Genomic DNA, 15,083 nt, shown 5'->3' with positions numbered 1-15,083 from the left:
CGGGTCCGTGGGTGCAGCAGGGGCTACATTCTCCACTGAGCTTTGGTAATCCTCACGCCTCACGCAAGGAAGGGTGTTTTGTGCTCTTGGAAGCACTGCCCCATCTGTTAACCTCACTGAACCCCGAGCGATAGCCGGAGGAGATAGGGCTGTCACCTGGCTCTGCAGAGGAGGAAATCAAAGCTCAGAGGTGTTAAGCAACATGGCCAGAGTCACACAGCCAGGGGGTGGCAGAGCTGAGAGAGCCAAGGCTCCAGCCTTCCTGGTGGGCAGGTTGGAGCAGGGCTTGGCCTGCAACCACTAGATTCAGAAGGGCACCTGGGCTATATGGATTCCAGGGGGCAGAGGCCCCAGGGAGAAGTTGTTGCTCTGCAGTGATAGCTGAGAGCTGCAAGACAGCAGTACCGGAGCTCCCTCATCCCCGTGTGGTCAACATGTGACCGGAAGTCAAGGGCACCAGCCCTAATCCCCAGTGGTGCCGTCCTGTCCTGCCTGCACTTGACTCAGAGGCCCCCTGCCATGGCGTTTCCTGGCTTCTGGGGTATAGAGCCTCCAAGCTCTGTTGGGGGGATTTGTGCCTCGCTGCACCTTCCCTGCAGAGTCCTGTTCCCCCCTGGCCCCCCTCCCCCACAGTTCTAAGGCAGCAGGAGGTGTGTGGGCATGGGGTTAGCCCTCCCTGTTAAGAAAAGCTTCTCAAGCTGTTCCTTGGGAAGGCTTTTCACTTGGAAAACACTCAAATCTCTATTCAGAGCCTTAAGAGGTTTACCTGGACTTTGAAGGGGAATTCTCTCAGCTGAAACTTTGGTCATTGGCACATGGGGCTCAGGAGAGGGTGTGCTTACAATTCGTCAGCCAATGTCAGTGGAGAAAGGGGCTCCTTCCTTCCCCTTCCCTCATCCTGATGAACTGTGCAGAGTAAATAATTCACAGGTATTATGGAAAGACCCCTGACTCATGTTTCAGTTCCAACTGTGCTCTTGTTAGCTTGGGGACTTGGGCACATCTCCCAACGTTCAAACAGCCTTAAAATTATCAATGTATCATTGATGTACAATATTATTTATTGATTTGACAGACAGAGATCCCAAGTAGGCAGAGAGGCAGGCAGAGAGAGAGGAGGAAGCAGGCTCCCTGCTGAGCAGAGAGCCCGATGCGATGCGGGGCTCAATCCCAGGACCCTGAGATCATGACCTGAGCTGAAGGCAGAGGCTTTAACCCACTGAGCCACCCAGGCACCCCAATAAACTGCACTATTAAAGGCACATTATTTCATAAACTTTGCCACCTGGATACCCCCGTGTAGCCATCACCACACTCAAGATGATGAAATATTCCACTATCTAAAAGTTTCCCTGTGCCCCTTTGTGGTCCTCTCCTTAACCCACTGAACTTATAACACAGGGCAGTGGTTCTTGTAAGGATTCAGTAACTATGAGATCCTTCTGGAATAATGGGTGGTGATATTTATGAGTAATTGTCTTAGTTCAGGTGGCTGTGATAAAATACCACATTAAGGGCCTTAAACCACAGAAACGTATTTTCTCCTAGTTCTTGAGGCAAGAAATCCGAGATCAAGATGCTGGCAAGGTGGGGTGCTTGTGAGGGCTCCCTTCCTGGCCTGCAGATGGCCACCTTCTCAGCGTGTGCTTGTAAGACAGAGGGAGCAACCTCTCTGCTGTCCATTCTTATAAGGGCACTAATCCCATCATGAGGGCCCCACCTGTATGACCTCATTTAACCTTAATTACCTCCCAAAGGCCCTATCTCCAAATCCAGTCACGTTGGCGGTTAGGGCTTCAACATAGGAATTTTGGGGGAAGGACACAATTCAGTCCATAGCAATAATGAAGAGAGTTATTATTATAATGGTCGTGGTTATTTAGTTGTTTACCTGAAACTTCAAAGCCAGCAGCGGCGAGGGAAGAGGTAATCAGTGCGTGAGATGGTGGGAATGAGCAGATGTTGCCTGGAAGTTTCTGTGGGGTGAGCCTTGGGGACCAGTACTAGGAGGGTATTGTGTGTACCTGTGTCCACATGGATATGATGTGTGTTGTTTCTACCTTGCCCAACTTGTGAGCAAGGAAGGACATGTGAATGGAGGACTCTGGGGTCTGAGCTCTAGATCTGGGAAGTCCTGGGTGGAGGTCGTTGGCGCCCGTGAATCTGGTCTGGTACCTGTAGATTTTGTTGCCAGTGCATTTTCTGCCTCATCAGTGGGGATGTTCTGTTGTGAGAATGGTCAATGATGCGCTTTTGCTTTCCCTAGACGTGAATGAGTGTGCCACTGAGAACCCCTGCGTGCAAACCTGTGTCAACACCTACGGCTCCTTCATCTGCCGCTGTGACCCAGGATATGAACTTGAGGATGACGGTGTTCGTTGCAGTGGTAATGGGCTTTGGCATTTGGAGACTTCCATCAGTCCTAGAGGGTGGAAGGGTTGGGGGGATGGTGTGGAGGACAAGGGCTTCCTTCACAGGTGTTTCCTCTGCTTTCCCAGACATCCCCAGTTTGGGACATTTCCCCGCATGGTGGGGTCACAGCCACACAAAGCAGAGATGAGTCACTTCCCGAAAGGTGGAGTAGAGTCCCCTCCCTTGTCATTTGACGCCTAATGCAAAAACCAACAGAGCTGCCTTTAGGGTCTGACAGGGGCTTGAAGAGGGAAAGGAGTTGCCCAATTCTGTGTGTTGGTTTGAATTATCTGTCCCTGACCAGCACTGACAGTACTTATAGAGGGAAGTAACTTTGGTATAATAGCGTATCTCACAGGGCAGTGTTGGCGGGGGTACTGAATGAGTGAGATCATATGGGTAAGTGAAAATACTTTGTGAACTTCTAAAATCTCTACAAATAATCAGTTCCTGGCTCCAGGACTGGCACGTAGCGTGCACACCATCAACAGTTCTCAAAGCAGTGAGTGAATGATTGAACGTTGAATTAATTCTTAATAATTTGTGAGAACGTAACATGGTGGCTTTGTTGGCCTTTTATAAATTCCTTCCAAGACTGAGAAGCTATGATTCTCTGCCAGTAATTTCTTGAGAACTCTATTATAATTTTCTTATTAAACCCTGTAACAGGGAACTTGTAAACACAAACTCTTGAGAACAGGGATGGCATTTTACTCCTATAAATCCCTATAGAATCCCTCACAGAGCCATGTACAGCTCATTCTTTCTTCCATTCTTCCTTCTTTCCCTTCTTTCCTTATTTTTTTTGTAAATACTGGATTAAAGGAAACTCCATTCCATCCACTTTTGGCATCCTGAGCGGTTGTGAGTTAGCACGGTCCAAATTAATGATGCTTCACTGTGTTTTTCAAAATAAGCGAACCATACCCTAGAGTGTGAAAATCTTTTTATCCTGCTGAATGGAAAATTTCTTAATCCTGGGTTTCACTGTGACAGGAACTGACCCAGGTCATGAATGAGACTTGTCTGGTAGCTTCATTGAGAACGGGGGTGTTCTGGGGACAGAGTTCTCTGAACAATTGAGCACCTCTTCCTGGGGCCCAGAGAGCCGGAGGCCCAAGTAGGCCGTTGTAGAGAGTTTAGATGGATTAAATGTCAGTCCCAGAAGCTAATAAAATACCTTCAGGCATGAAAAGCTACTTTCTTCCTAGATTTCAGGTCCTCCCTTGGCACTCCTTGGGAAATCTGGGCCAAGGGACTAAGAGGGGGAACGTTGAGCATTATGAGATGGGATCGTTTGTTTCTGCAGAGGTCTGTGCACATCCACGGGTGTTTACTGACCATTTGCAGAGGTAGGATAGGAGGGTGACTAGAACCAGATAGAGCCAGGTTCAGATACTAGCTCTTTCCTTGGCCAAGTCAATAGGGTGGTCATAAAGAAGAAAAAAGCTGGTGTACCTAGGTGCCGTTCCATGTTAGTTCACTTTCTCTAGGTGTGAGTGCAAAAGACTTCTGGCTTTTCAGAGATTTTACATCTTTGGTGGTTTGGCAACGCTTTCCAGTTGACTCACTTTACCCGAAATCGCCATCTTCTCCACGTTCGCCATGGTGCCCACTTTTCTAAGACATAGAGTGACCCCTGGCCTATTAGGGCCCCTCCCTAATAGGAGGGGGAGGTGGGTGGAGGGTGGAGATGGGTGCTGCCATCTCCCCGGGGCCAGTCCTGCTCAGGGGATGCCCCCCAAACTCAGAGCCCCTTAAGTCCTGAGCATAATTGCTGCGGGAGACATTACAGCATCAGGTTGATGGGTCATAGGATCTGGAGGCTGGCTGGCTGGCTGGCTGGCTTCAAATCCCAGCTTTCCTGCTTACTCGTTATCTGTGAACTTAGTTGGGTTACCTAACCTCTGTAAGCCTCAATTTTTCCTCTGTAAAGCATAGCTAGTAATAGTGCTTCCTTCAGAGGGCTGAGGCAAGGATTAAGTTAGATGAGGCCTGGGGCGCCCGGCTGGCTCAGTCGGTGGAGCGTGCGACTCTCGATCTTGGGGTTATGAGTTTGAGCCCTATATTGGGTGTAGAGAGGCATATGAAACATTTAACCCAGCCCTTGATACATTACAAACGCTCGGGAGCTACAGGTTTTTATTATTGCTTATACCAGAGGCATGGGCCAGAATCTACAAACCTAACAGCGATCCAGGGGGACACTCTCTGTTGATGGGTTGGGGCCAGAGCCCTGGGACCCTACAAGGTCCTGGGGGAGGGGGAGGGGAGCTGCCAGAAGCAGATCTTGCCTCACTGAGTATGCTTTGACTTTTCACATCAGCATCCCGGTTCTGCTGGCTCCGAACCCCTTGCCTGGAGACCCGTGGGAGAGATGGGAAGGAGTTTCTCCTTCCCTGATAGGAGAGGCGTTGGGAGTGTCACACCCAGGATGAGCCAGTGGTGGGGAATCCGCCTTATTTGTGCTAACACTCTCCCTGGGTGCTCCCAGCCCCCCATGGTCTGTGAGGGAGAGAACAACCCGAGGACATGTCACATGGGGAAACTAGTGAAAGCAAGTTTTCGGGAAACAATAAATGAAAGAAAAACATGTTTTCTTTGGCGCGCCTCTCAAATGAGGCTCAAACAGGGGCTCGGTTGCCAAACTCTGTGTGTGACGAAGAGTTGGCTCTTTGGAACCGGCCTCTGCATCAGCTGTCACAGCCAACATGGTCAGTGGCTCTGCCTTCACATCCCCTCCTCTGCAGTCGGAGGGTGGCCCAGCTCCAGTTTCCCAGGTCCCAGTGGTCTCCTGAGGCTGGTGGGCCACCCAGAGATATTATGCTCGCTCACCCGGGGCCGCTCCAGAATTTTCTCTTTCAGGGAGATTTTTGGACACAAAGACATTTTAATCTAATGGACGTCCCCTGGCCTCCTGGATATGTCCCTTTCAGTTGTGACTTTAGAAATAACGTTGTTTCTCAACTTTGGGGTGATTAGAGGGGCACTGGCACTGGTAGAGTTGCCCTTTCAGAAGACTGGGGCCAGGGAATGTTTTTTTGGGTTTTGGAGAAGCGCTCTGCACCCAGAAAACTCCAGTGGGCAAATGAATCCTGCCCCTGGAAGTGGAAGGTACATTCACCTGCTGGGCAAAATGAGTCTGTAATGAGTGGATGATGTAGCTGAGCCGGAGGTAGTCATGTGGGAAGTTTGTTGGAGACAGATTTCAGCTCCAACAATGAGAGCTGTCCAAAGGTCAGTAGGTGTCCTCAGTAGGTAGTGAGCTCCCTGTCACCCGAGTGTGCAAGAAGTAAGATGGCAACTTTGTAGCCACAAATGTACCATCATATGTGTCAGGAGGGTGTGGGAGTTGGAGGAGAAAAACACTAAGCCCTCAGGTGGTCTGATTATAAGCAGCAGGTGTGACTTGTCTCCCCCAGACATGGATGAGTGCAGCTTCTCTGAGTTCCTCTGCCAACATGAGTGTGTGAATCAGCCCGGCACGTACTTCTGCTCCTGTCCCCCTGGCTACATTCTGCTGGACGACAACCGAAGCTGCCAGGGTAAGGCTGTCCAGGGGGGCCTGGCTGGGGAACGTGTGAGGTGTGGGCTTGCTCAGGGGGTCACCTGGACGTCTTCACCTGGGGAAAGTGGCAGGGATGAAGGCAGAAGTGGGTTCCAGCGGCTCCCAGAGGGCCAGGCTCTGGCCATGATGTTCGACCTTCCTGTCTTGTGACCCATACTTTGGCCTCAGCAAGGACATGGCTACTCTCTCTTCTGTCCTGAGTTCCCCAGGTAGAGGTGATCTGTCCAGCTTCCCTGACCCCTCAGAGGAATGCTCCAGACCCAACCAAGGCTTCCTGTGGCCTGGCCCCACTCATGAACCTTGCGCCAGGCTTTCTCAGGGCTCCAGGAAGGTAGCCTAGTTAGTGTTTGTCTACTGACTCCCCAGAGAGCAGATGCCAGAGAGACTCACACGTCTGACTGCTGTGTGCCTCAGAGAATCAGGACCCCAGGCTGTGAAGGGGGTACGTCTCCTCCAGATCGGCAGCTTGGGCTGATTCCCACTCCCATGGTCCACCCACTGGTGCCAGTGGAGAGGCTGGGAACTGAGCTACTGACCTATTCCAGCTCCTTGAACCTACCTTACCTGAACACCAAGCAAGAATTCTCTGTGGCAGTGCTGGACAATAGAAATATAAAGTTAGCTGCTAAATAGGAACCCTATAGAAGTAAAAAAGAGGTGAAATTAATTTTCAGAATTTTTTTCATGTAATACTTCTGCAATATTATCATTCCAACTTGTACTCCATGTAAAAACTGTTGATAAGATGCGGCATTCTTGTTTTGTACCACATGGGCAAGGTCTGTGTGTCTTTTCCATGCACAGCACATCTCACCTTGCACTGGCCACATTTCCCATGCTCAGTAGCCATCCGTGGCCGGTAGCTGTCACGGTGGAAGTGTAGTTGTGTAGTAAAGACCCAGCTGCACCCCCCTCCCCATGCCTCCCCACCACACACACATACCTGGCCCAGGGCCAGCACCTGGGAAGCACCGTCCTATTTCAGCCTCTTACCTACCCTGCATTTCAGATATCAATGAGTGTGAGCATGGAAACCACACGTGTAATCTGCAGCAGACTTGCTACAATTTGCAAGGGGGCTTCAAGTGCATTGACCCCATCCGCTGCGAGGAGCCTTATCTTCGGATCAGCGATAAGTAAGTCATTTGAGAAATGGGCACATGAAGGAGGGGTCTGGTTCAGGAGGCTGCCGGGGTGGCGGAGAGGACAGTGCCCAGCCTGGACTGTTGGCTACCCCTCGCCCCCACACACAGAGGTACATCTGCCCTCCCTTCTTGCAGTGCCACCTTTACCTCTCTGAGCAACACCCATTCCTTGCCCTGGAGATAAAGGGATGAATCAGACCCATCCGTCTTGTCCTCTAGGAAGGAATGCAGCATCTAAGAGCCGTTTGTGGCTTACCAGGGTGCTTCCTGCTCTGAACAAAATCTGGTAAGAGAGGATGAAGCTGAGGCAGGCGGAGGGTCCATCATTGCAGACAGCTTCCCTCGGTGCTATGAGCTGTGCTTCAAGCAACCCTTCGGCTTCTGGTTCCAGGGCCCTTTGGGGCAGAGCGCAGAGTCAGCCGCTCTCCCTGCTCCCATTGCCGGTTCTCCCTGGGAGCCTCAGGACCGCCCTTGTCTGTGGCCAGGGACTGACCCGGTTCAAGGCACAGCACTGAGCTAGTGTGGCTGGCGACATCGGTGGCATACTGCTGAAAGCTGCCTGCCTCCAAGACCCATTCCTCCTGACTTCAGCCACCCCTTTCCAGCCTGTGCCCTTATCCATGTGTCCTGTGCTCTTGCCAGCCCAAACAGGACTTACCCTCACCTTTACCCATGCCCTGGAGCATCCAGCCTCCCGACTTTCGCGCACCCGCTTCCGCCATATGGAAGGCATCCCTCCCACCGCGGTGTAGACAGATCGGCTCGTCTTTCAGATCTTAGCTGCGGTGCCCCCGCCCCTAGCTGTTTGTGAGTCTCTTCAGCTGCCCACCATCATCAGGCCCGCCTCCAGGCTTCTTAATTTAGGAAGCAAGTCTTGTCTGTGGGACACGTGACATTCCAAGGGGCCATTTGGGCACCAGGGACATTTTGGCTTGGCTATTTTGATCAGCCCTGAAAAAACAAAACTTTCAAAATTATTTTTATGGGTTCCTTGATCCAGTGTTCGTCCAGCTCCTGGTATGTGGCAGACGCCTGTGCCGGGCACCATGTTTTTTTGTTTTGTTTTGTTTTTTTCCCCTCGTGATAGAGGAGGAGAAAGAGGTTAAGCAAATTGGCCTGTGAATCAAAAGATAATCATAGATTGGCATAGGGGCTATGAGCCAGAGGAATGGGAATTTATAGAAGGAAAATGTAGCTTGGACTTGGTATAGACTGGGGAGTCCAGAAGGTCCTCTGAGGAAATGGCATTTGGGCTGAGACGGGAAAATGAGTCAACGGTGGCAGAGTGGGAGAGGAGAGGAAAAAGCGTGGGCCAAGGTTACAAGGTGGTGGAAGGCTGGGTATCTTTAGGGAATGGAGGGAGTCCGCTTGCTGCCGCCTAGTGAGTGAAGAGGGCAGTGATTGGAGGGAAACTGACAGAAGACAGGTCCCCTGGGTCTTATGGGCTGAAGTGGTGTTTAGTTTTTACTCACATTGCAAGGGTTGGCCATTGAAGAATCTTAAAGCAGGACAGAGGGAGAGTCTGCTTTTTTGACGACGGGCGCTCTGGCTGCCATGTAATGGCTTGAACGGGGAGGGACCTATTGGAAGGCCATCCTAGAGGTCCAGGAGAGACCTGACGGTGGCTTGAACAACAACGTTGTGATAAAGGGGATGGTGAAGGGTGGTTGGACCTGGACTGTATTCTGGAGATAGAACCAACCAATGTTTTGAAGAGAGAGCAGAAGTTTAGGGAAAGCCCCAGAAACAAGACAAGGCCAACGCCCAGTTCTGCCCATCAAGGCAACGCACCTACAGTTGTCCTCATCCTGTTGTGAACTCTGATCCCTAGGGGGAGTCTCAGGGATGAGGTGAGAGATTGGGGTGGTTAGGGAGACATCAAGTGGCCTCTACAACAGGGCTTTCTTGGAAAAGGGAGTCAATGGTTTCATGTTATGAAATGCTATTACTAGTAAAGATATTTGTGTCCATGATTTATCTCTCCCATGAGAACAGGAACTATTTGAGGTCAGGATCTTATTGATCCTTGCAATTCCGAGGGTCTAACATTGTGTCTTATAGTGAGTTTAGTGAGTTCTAAGCTCTCATTCATCAAATGAAAAGATGAAGGGATGCTCTCCACAGACCGTGCGAAGTGCTACAGAGAATGTCCATGGGCCACCGAGTTCCTGTCCATCTCATGGATTTCTCACTTTTAGAATTTCTTCATGAGTATGTACATCTGGGGAAGTAAAGGGTGACATGACCAGCAATGCCTTTTGCCAAATAAATACATGAAAATATAAAGGGCATCAGAGAAGGTGCCGGCATTCTTCAGACCAGACATCTAAGGCTTACCCTCTAGTAGCAGGAATATCTGAGTGGTCAGAATAGGCCGTTCTCTAGGAAACAGAGAGCTCACCTGCCTCCTGGTGAGTTTGTAGACGAGACCCAGGGACAGAGAGGACCTACAGTTATAACATTCAGATGTTAGAAGGGGGGTGGCCTCCTTTTCAGTGTTTTAAGGGAGGAGGTAGGTACAAAGAACATCTGGAAAAGACTTATCGCATTCTCGCATGATTTCCCTTCCCAACAGCCGCTGCATGTGTCCCGCTGAGAATCCTGGCTGCAGAGACCAACCCTTTACCATCCTGTACCGGGATATGGATGTGGTGTCAGGACGCTCCGTTCCTGCTGACATCTTCCAAATGCAAGCCACGACCCGCTACCCTGGGGCTTATTACATTTTCCAGATCAAGTCTGGGAACGAGGGCAGAGAATTCTATATGCGGGTAAGAGGGGCTGGTCACCGTCTTTAACAAGGCTCATGTTGTTAACCCCCCACTGGGCTTCTGGAAACAGGTCTGAGAGCAGCTGGGAGGGGTGAGTGTGAAGGGAGAAGAGGGAAGCGGGTGGGAGTCAGGACTTCGAGGTTCTGATTCCTGTGACTTTCTGGACAGCCTTGTGAAAACTGCTTCTCTTTTATGAGCCTCTGGATCCTCATTGTCTGCATCATGAGAAGTTAGGCTGAGGTACAATCCTCTGTCCTGCCTGGAGGAGGCACTCCCGTATCCTGTTATCCATCCGCTCATTTGACAAATATTTATTGCCTACTGCATGCTTCCAGAAACCGAGACTATGGTTAGTGAACAAAACACTGCCCTTGTGCCACTTCCATCGCAGCAAATGTAAAGGCTTGCCTCACAGAAGCTGTCCAACAAAGTCGGACATGGTGGCTCTTTTAAAATTTAAATGAATTAAAATGAAATGAAATGAAAAATTAGGTTCCTCTGTGGCACTAGCCACATTTCAAGGACTAGGTAGTTGCCTGTGGCTGCTGTATTAGCTCAGATAAAGAACATTTCTGTTATCGTAGAAGTTTGACTGGATCGCACTGCCTTATCTGTATCAGGAACACACATTAGAACACATGTCCTCAAATACATTCGCCTCTTTGTAAATTCCACACACGGACCCTGTGCCCCTACCAGGAGCTTCCCTCCTGCCACCCGAGGGGGGACGCACCTCTTCCGAGCGAGGTTTTTCACGTTTCAGTGTGAATCGGGGCACTTCTCCAAAGACCAGATTCCAGAGCCTCCTCTCTGGAGAGGCTCTTACAGAAGACGGTGGTTGAGGCCTAGTGTATCGGTTTCCTGTGGTTGCTGTGACAAGTTACCACAACTTCGTGGCTTAAGACAACAGAAACTTATTTTCGCACGGTTCTGGGAGCCAAGAGCCTGGACTCACATTTACTGAGCTGAAACCGAGACGTCTCAGAGCCCTGTTCCCGCCAGAGCTCTAGGGGAGAGGCCATTCCTCGCTTCCTTCTGTTCTTGGCGGCGGCCTGGCCTGCATTTCTTGACTAGGGGCCGTGTCCCTTTAGTGTCTGTCCCAGGGGTTCCACTGCCTCCGGTTCTGTGTGTGTCAAGCCTCCCAGTCTCTCCCTGTCTCCTGTGTGACTGGATTGAGGGCCTGCCCAGAGAACCCAGAGTAATCTCCCCGAGCCAAGATCCTTCGCTTAATCCCAGGCTGAGATCCCTTTTTCTTATAAAGTAATATTTAGGGGTTCTGGGGATCTATTTACAGGGCCTGAGATCTCTGGGGGCCACGTTTCAGCCCCCTCTACCCGGGAATCTGCATTTCTAACAAATACAGCATGCGGTCCTCCAGGGGCGCTGTGGGAATCTATAGACCCATGGAAGCTTCTCCACTTTGAAGCGGGCGTGTCTCAGGTCTCCACCTCCCTCTCCCTGCCTGCTGGCAAAATCTTCCAGTCCTTCCTTCTGGGCCTGGGATGGTCTAAAAGTAGCGAAGTCTCAGAAGCAGCCGTTAGGACAGATTAGAAAAGGTCCCAGGGGCTGGCATCCTGCCTGTATGCGCACTATGGCAAGACCCTAACAGGACCTGGTCCCATGTAATAACCTGGTCCATGGGACCCAACTTCTGCAGACCAGTACAGTAGGGCCAAAGGCTTTGGGGGAAGATGGAGGGATTTAAAGGTAGAGGAGCTTCTGTAATAGGAGAAGGATAGAGCTGTATTTATGTCTGTCTTTTCTCCTCCGTCCAGCAGGAACCCATATCCCGTGAGCCAAGGCAGCCTTGCTGCCCTTGGGAGTATAAGCCTAGCCCTCTGGCATTCTCCAGTTTGGCCTCTCCCGTTTCTACAGACACAGCAGATCCCAACCATAGGGCACAAAGATGCCCATTTTGGGGATTTAAAATACCATCAGTGAGACCTCTTGCCTCTTACCTCTTTTCCCCAAGCAGAAAAAAAGATCCTTAGAAGGTGACCTTGCCAGGACAAGAATTTATTCACTAGAATAGCACCTGCTAAAACCCTAGCATGTGGCTGACTTGTAAGAGGTACTCAGTGATGCGGGGGATGCAGATTGTCCTACAGGTGGAGGGGGCAGGAGGGAGGACCCTTCCTGGAGGCTTCCTCTCAGACTCACATTGTCCCAGCCCCTGGGGGACCCTTGAAACTCACAAAGCTGAGCTGTATGCTTGTGCCCTCTCAGGACATTGGGAAGGGCCCTCATTCTTTAGTATTTATTCAGAAGAGGCTGTCAGGACTCCAAGGCTGAAGGAACTTGGGGACAGGGAGGTGGCTCCTGGTTTCTCTTTCTGGCTATGCTGGGGAAGAGAAAACAGGCTCTGCGGGGGCGGGGGGGGGGCTGTGCAGCCATGGCTGTGGGGGCAGGAAGACAGGGAGAAATATGCTGGACAAGGCAGGCCTTCCACGCTCCCGTCTGTCCAAGCTGCAGTTCCATCATCAGGGGGCGCCCATAGTTGTTTTCTGTGGGTGCCAAAACCAGGCTGACCCGCTTCACTAGCCTTTCACAACTCACCAGCTCTGTGACCTCAGGCACATTATCTAACCTATCTGGGCCTCAATTTCCACATCTGTAAAGAGGGGATAGTACTTACTTCAGGATTAGATGGGATCATCCACTCAGCCCAGTACCTGGAATACAGGGCGGCTGTTTCTATTAGGCCTGTAGGATTTGGCAGAAGTGAAACATTCAGGAAATCTTTTTCTCACTTGCTGGCTCCAAACCTGTGCACACCTGGGCGCCGTCTAGATTAATCCAGTGAGACTGGCAGGTGTTTTGAGTTACTGCTGAATCGTCTCCTTCTCCCATATCAAGTCCGAGCTAGTTTCAGTGGAAACCTGTCTCTCACTCAGTGTAAAGTCACCCCCCTTCCCCTGCTCAGGAGTGGGGCAGGGGTGGAGGGGTGGTAGGCCTCTGTGCCGGCTTCCTCTTCCCCTCCCCCCACTGACAGTGCTGCCTCTGGCTCCTTCTCCAGGGCCGGGGGTGCAGGGGGTGTTGCAGATGATGGGAGGGGAGCATTAGGGGGACGGGGTCTTGCTGGCTCGTTGCCATTGTAAGCAGACCTTAGTGCAGTCCCTGGAACAGAGACCCGTGAGCGTGTGTCCTAAAGGGCTGTGCTAGGGAGAGATAAAACACACAGCAGCCTCTTCTGATAAATGTGGCGCTTTCCAGGGATACTTTGTGGATTCTCTGGAGAGTTCCCTGAACACTTTGCACTTTGCCTTCTCTGGTGTTGGCAGTCGGGGTCCTCGATGGCCACTTGCCACCCCACACCTTCCCACCCTCTCTCTCGTGCCATGCCTCCCCCAGACTTTCTATGGGACGGTAATGCCTTAGCAGGCAGGTACACCAACAGGCAGCCCCCAGCAGCCCCTCACCCCACCATGGTTCCAGGTATCTGGGCTGTCACATGTCGACCTCTCCAGGAGAGAGTCAAGCTCTGCTCTCTGCACTCTTAAACACCAGAAGACCCACATCCCAGAACGGTTCTCTTGAAACCCCCTCCGGCTTGAGGTGCAGGCCAGTAGGTTAAGGCAGCATGGTGGTGAGAAAGGGAGAAACAGATTGGGCTGGGTGGCTGCTTTGTCAGCCATGGATAACGGCTACAGGAATTTTCCAAACAGCAGCAGCAGCAAATCCTATCTAGAGCTCAACACACGCCCTGCATGGCACCAACTGCTTCCCATATATCACACCTTTCATCCTTCCAACATCCTAGGACATAGGGCCTGTGCAACCGTCCCAATTTACAGATGTGAGCACCAACGCTCAGAGAGGTTGAGGAACTTGCCCACAGTCTCATAGCTAGGGAGCACCAGAGCGGGATTCGCAACCAGGCAGGCGGGTATCAAAATCCACACATGCTCTTACATTTCCCTTTAGGATGTGGGGGTATTTCCCCCTCCTCTTCTAGCTTTGGGATTCATCAGAAGTTGAGATAACCAGAAAAGTCTACTTTAACATCTAGTAATAGTAGAAAGTGTTCAATAAGTGTTAGTTTGTATTGATAATGTTTCTTTTTATTAAGATTGTATTTATTGACTTATTTATTTAGAGAGCGTGTGCGAGCGCAAGTGGGGGAGGGGCAGAGGGAGAGAGAATCTCAAGCAGACTCCCCATTGAGCACGGAGCCCAACGTGGGGCTCGAGCTCATGACTCTGAGGTTATGACCCAAGCTGAAACCAAGAGTCAGACGCTGAACCCACAGCCATCCAGGTGTCCCCCGCTCCCCCCACCCCTATAGTGTTGTATTGGGTGTGGCAGATGCTGCTTCTGTTGTCAGGAGGCCGTGAGTTCCTGGGCCGTGGAGCTGTTGGCAGCACTGCCCACGGGACTGGAGCATCATGGGGCGGGGGGGCTTGAGGGCCATTCAGGCTTTCCCCCGCCCCAAGATTCGCTGAGTGTGTTACAAGCACATGGCAGGCAAACCACACATGCCCACGGGCACATACAGGCACGTGTACACGCGTGCACACCCACCTGCCCCTTTCTCGAACACTGTTGGCAGCCGGTCTCACTCGGAGCCCTCGACAGAGGACTGGTGACTGGCCTTGGCCAGGTGCCTGGGGGACACAGTTAGGGCCAGAAGAAGGAGCATGGCCATGAAGTTCAGACTGGGCCAGAGCACGTTTCCTCCGTGACACGTGCGAATGGGGTGGCAGGTCCATGGGAGGCTGACTTGCTTGCTTGAGTCAGACACGGCCGTCCTGCAGGTTGATTCAGAACAGACTGGAGCGTGCGTGAGAGTAAGGCCGAGAAGACGCACAGCTGGTGGACATTTGCCGCCTGCTGTCGCTGCGGTCGGCCACGCTCGTCCCTTCTTCCGGCACGAACATAAATTCAGCAGCATGTCCTATGTGACTTTGAGTCACGCACTGAGAATCCAGGAACAAACAGGATGTGGCCTCTGCCCCTGAGGAGCCACTCTGGTGGGGACGCACAACCAGGCAAACATTTACAGTGTGAAGTGGGGATTCCTCTGTAAAGCCAGTGCGGTGGAAAGGTCAGGAGATGGGGAGGTCCTGAGATCTTATCACAGAGGGTAGTAGTTACGCCACCACTGGGGATGGGGGGTGGGGCGCGGTCAGACACTGCAGTGTCATAGGCTACTTTGGTGACCTTCTGTAGTGTACTTAACCTACTTAT

General features: G+C 51.5%; 1 protein-coding gene across 3 annotated transcripts in view; it reads left to right on the top strand.

Moving 5' to 3' along the window:
• Positions 1 to 15,083, top strand: part of FBLN5 (fibulin 5) — a 73,754-nt gene that overhangs the window by 55,291 nt on the left and 3,380 nt on the right. For all 3 annotated transcript variants that reach the window (XM_032878653.1, XM_032878652.1, XM_032878651.1), the window contains 4 exons: positions 2,267 to 2,386; positions 5,835 to 5,957; positions 6,990 to 7,116; positions 9,701 to 9,896. In XM_032878653.1, the coding sequence (XP_032734544.1) occupies positions 2,267 to 2,386; positions 5,835 to 5,957; positions 6,990 to 7,116; positions 9,701 to 9,896 (566 nt within the window). The remainder of the gene's footprint in view (positions 1 to 2,266; positions 2,387 to 5,834; positions 5,958 to 6,989; positions 7,117 to 9,700; positions 9,897 to 15,083) is intronic.

The sequence above is a fragment of the Lontra canadensis genome, unplaced genomic scaffold, assembly GCF_010015895.1.
Source record: "Lontra canadensis isolate GAN:19392208 unplaced genomic scaffold, GSC_riverotter_1.0 scaffold64, whole genome shotgun sequence".
Classification (NCBI taxonomy): Eukaryota; Metazoa; Chordata; class Mammalia; order Carnivora; family Mustelidae; genus Lontra; species Lontra canadensis.
The sequence above is the reverse complement of the archived record's forward strand: the minus strand, read 5'-3'. Positions and strand labels throughout refer to the sequence as shown.